This window comes from Octodon degus, unplaced genomic scaffold (assembly GCF_000260255.1).
Source record: "Octodon degus isolate 3935 unplaced genomic scaffold, OctDeg1.0 scaffold00042, whole genome shotgun sequence".
NCBI lineage: Eukaryota > Metazoa > Chordata > Mammalia > Rodentia > Octodontidae > Octodon > Octodon degus.
In genome coordinates this window covers 647,695-651,766 of record NW_004524618.1, presented here as the reverse complement: position 1 = coordinate 651,766, position 4,072 = coordinate 647,695, and the positions used below count along the sequence as shown (strand labels likewise).

Genomic DNA, 4,072 nt, shown 5'->3' with positions numbered 1-4,072 from the left:
AGAGAGAGAGGTGTGTGTGTGGCCAGCTCAGCCCACCAGGGGGCGGGGCTGACTGGCATGTGGTGCTGGGGGATTGAACCGCGGTCCCTGATGCTTTGGCCAAGCTTGTTCTAAGTAGGTGCCTTAGACCACTGAGCCATCTCTCCAGCCCTAATGCTTTCTTTTAAATGTATTTAGTACAGGGTCTACAGGGGTGCTTAATGCTTAATTCTTGCTTTTTAGTACCTTCCTCGTGCAGTCCAGTTAGGCACGAGCTGCACCAACCACAGAAGGTTGTGAGGGTGACTGGAGAGGTTGTTTATGCCCAGACAGAGTTCAGACATCTGAAAAAATGAAGAACACTTAGGGCTTTGCAGACAGGCCAGCAGGGTCCAGTCTATACCCGCCCTGCCCTATCAGAAGCATTGGTGGGGCATTCGTCACTGAAGCTGCACAGATTCCAGCACACGTCAAACATACAGGACAGACTCTGTTCTGTCTCAAATCATCAAGTTCCAAGTTTGTGTGCTCATTAGAATTTCATCAATACCAGCCTGCCAACGTGCAGGCAAAGGCTTCACAAGGTCATGTGCATTCCTGACTGGGACTCCCTTGCACTTAGGGATCCAATCCCGGTGTTTTGTTTATTTCCTTTTGGTTTTGAGAGGTCTCACTGCGTAGCCCAGTCTGGCCTCTAACATGCGTCGCCCCTCTGTCTCAGCTGGCGTGTGCTGACTGTGCTTAGCACAGCTGAGTTTCTAGCACCTACAATACTGTATGGTCCACAGCAAATTCCCAAGAAACACAGTGTTGCTGAACGAAAAGCTGCGGCTTAGGAAAGACTGTCACTAACTTAACAGTTCCAGCACAGCCCTTTCATTATTGCCTCTGTCACCAAAGACCTTAGCTGGGATGAGAATGACTTCAATTCTGTGCAAGTAGGAGATGGCTTGTGCTGTCCAGAAGCACAGGACCAAGGGCCTGAGTCATAGTTATTACCTTGGCATTCCAGTCTCTGATGTTTTTCATCAGGTTGATCAGAAGGCTTTGAAAGTCCACTAGCGGAATCTGTTTCAGCTGTTTTTCCAAACTCATTTTAAACAACATTAAGATCAGCAGCATTATTTCATGGTCTTGGTAACCTTCTGGATGTATCGATGTGCACAAGCCTAGGAACTTTTTGACAGAAATGCACAGACAAAGCAAGTTAAGAAGATACAGGTTGGGCTGGTGAGATGGCTCAGTGGTCTAAAGCACCTACTTCGAACAAGCTTAGCAAAGCACAGGGACCATGGTTCAATCCCCCAGCACCACATGCCAGCCAGCCCCGCCCCCCTGGTGGGCTGAGCTGCCCCCCCCATAAATAAAATTTTAAAAAATTATAAAAAAAAAAAAAGAAGATACAGGTTACTCTTAAGAATTTTAATTATGAAGTCTTTTTTTTTTTTTTTTTTTTTTTTTTTACAAAAGATACAAGTATCAGTTCCATGGAAAAGGCCAGAAATACTTATGCTAATAGTTGAATTAAATAGTACTGTTGTCAGTTTTACATTTTTAAGACTTTAATGGGTCACTATCATTGACTTGACTCAGGCACTAACAAATTCTTTTCATGCTTTTTCTTTTGAGGCAGGGTCTTGTTGTGCAGTCCAAGTCTTGAACTTCCTATGTAACCTAGGCTGCCTCTGCTCGAAGTGGTAATCTTCCGGCCTCAGCCTCCCACATGCTGGAATGACATGTGCACACCACACCCGGCACTGTTACTAGTTCTTGATCATGAAGTTATACTGTGAGCACTACTTCTGTTCTTCATATATGATAATTCTAAAATATTACTGGTTTCAAAATTACTTTTTTTTGTATTTAGGACAGGGTGTACAGGGTCTCACTGCGTAGATCAGACTCGTAGTGATCCTCCTGTTTATAGCCTCCCAAGTGCTGGGATTACAGGTGTGTGCCTGGCACAGCAGGCCAGGGGATCAAACTCCTGGCCCCTGCATCTGCCTAAGCAAGTGCTTTAATCCACTGAGCTATTTGGCCAGCCCTTCAAATCTACTTTAAGAACAAAACTCTGACCTGTATTTTTCCTCTCACTCCTAATATTAAAAATTAAAACAGCACGCTACCACGGCTGTGCTCACTACCCGCACCCGTGTCCTGGGATGCGCCGCCACCCTGCTGATAACTCTGACTCAGCTCAGGCTCGCTCTTCAGAACCAGCTTCTCCCTCACTCTTTCACTTTTTCAAATAAACTCTGTCACACAGAAGAAAACACAACAGCCTTTCATACAGATTACTGCTAAGAATGTCACCTGGTAAGACAATAAGTAAAGTCGCCTGGTAGAAAAGTAGTTAAAAACAAATAAACAAACAAACACAAACATTAACAAAACTAGCCAGGGAGAGAGCTTAACGGCATAAGTGCAAGGTCCTGAGTTCGATCCCCAGTACCAAAAACAAAACAAAACAACTCAACAAAACTAAATTATTCCATACCAAAGATAAATGAAGCTTTACCCTACCTTAACCACATTTAAAATATTGGTTTCAGGAAGAGTTGAAAAAATTGGTTTAGAAGCTGAATCTTCACTCTCTTTTTTTCCCAGCGTCATCTGTGTTTCAGAACTATTGAGAAGTAAAGCAGATGAAATTAGGCACAAAATCACTACTCACTTTAAGAAATAATGAATAACTGCTTTTTTAGGGGGTGATATCTGTGCAGAGGCATGAGGAGGCTGGAGGGGGAAGCCAGGGCCTCAAAGCCGTGCACACTTCACTGAGCTGCACTCGCCTTGTCTTTTTTGAAATGAACGCTATGTTGTTCAAGCTGGCCTTGAAATTTAAATGTTCCTGCCTCAGCTTTCTGCGTAGCTGGGATTAGGGGACTATACCACTATGCCCAGGTTAACAAATACTTTTAAGAAACTTTTACTGAAGAGTAATATATATATATATATATATATATATATGAAATGTGCCTGTTTTAAGTACTGGCAAATACATATTAATGTATCAATTATTCAAACCAAGAAATGTTTCCATCACCTCCCAGGTTCTGTGAGGTCAATCTGCAGCTACCCTAGCAGCAGACACCCCTGACCTCTGCCCCTGTGCACTCCCTTTCCTCTACAGTAGCTCCTCCTGGTCAGACACTGCCCTCAGTGTTCTTCGGGTGAGAGAGCTTCCCAGAAGGTGCCTGGTGGCAACTCCTAATGGCTAAAGGCCTCATAAGTGACCAAAAGAAACTGCCACAACAACAGAGATAATTTTTTTTTTTTTTTTTTTTTTTTTGTATTTGTAGGAAAGGGTCTACAGGGCATTCAGGGTCTCATTACTAGATCATAGTGAGCCTGCTTACAGGCTCCCAAGAGCTGGGAGTGACAGGCCCGCGCCACCACACCCAGTCTAACATAGATAATTCTAAGTAACCTAACTGTAGTTCAGGTTGTCAGTAAAACTTCATGAAAGAAAAGATGCATGGACTTGGTAAAAAAAGTTTATAAATTAGAAAAGAAGATTTATAGGGATGAAAAAACCAAAACATACCCGGGTGTGCTGTGAAAAGCTGCCCTCCCTGGCTGGCTAGCTGCTTCCTGCGGCTCCTTCAGCGCACACTTTCCTCGTTTACCAAACTGCCAGTCCAGTGGCTGTTCAGTCTTAGGACCTCAGTGCAGTGTTCCCATTTAGAACCTCCTCCTTTTTTGTTCTGTTCTGTATAGCTTCTGTTGTTTATAGAACCTCAATGCTTTTTTTTTTGTATAATACATCTTATATAATATAGTTTTATATTGTTACACATCATAGTACTGCATGTAAGTTATGAAAATAAAAGCAAAATGATCAAGCTGGAGTTGCTCTGACCATTTTTGTTCTGAATATTAAAATATACAATTCAAATTGAACATAAACTGGTAAATAAGAAATCAATGTATAAGAAACACATTTGGCTTTTGACCCTGCCCCAATTTCTGAGCAACAGGGATGTTAGCCACAGTAACACTCCTCTAGCCTTAATGACTCTGTGCAAACCAGGTGCCCCGAGACAGAAATCTAGTTGCAGAGTAACTGACTTGCAATTAACTGACGGGGGGT

At 42.9% G+C, this 4,072-nt stretch overlaps 1 protein-coding gene across 1 annotated transcript in view; it reads right to left on the bottom strand.

Annotated features, from left to right (window-relative positions):
• Slf2 (SMC5-SMC6 complex localization factor 2) overlaps nucleotides 1-4,072 on the bottom strand; it is a 44,362-nt gene that overhangs the window by 7,663 nt on the left and 32,627 nt on the right. Inside the window, 3 exon segments of the mRNA XM_023715612.1 lie at nucleotides 226-323; nucleotides 979-1,155; nucleotides 2,503-2,605. Of these exon segments, the coding sequence (XP_023571380.1) occupies nucleotides 226-323; nucleotides 979-1,155; nucleotides 2,503-2,605 (378 nt within the window).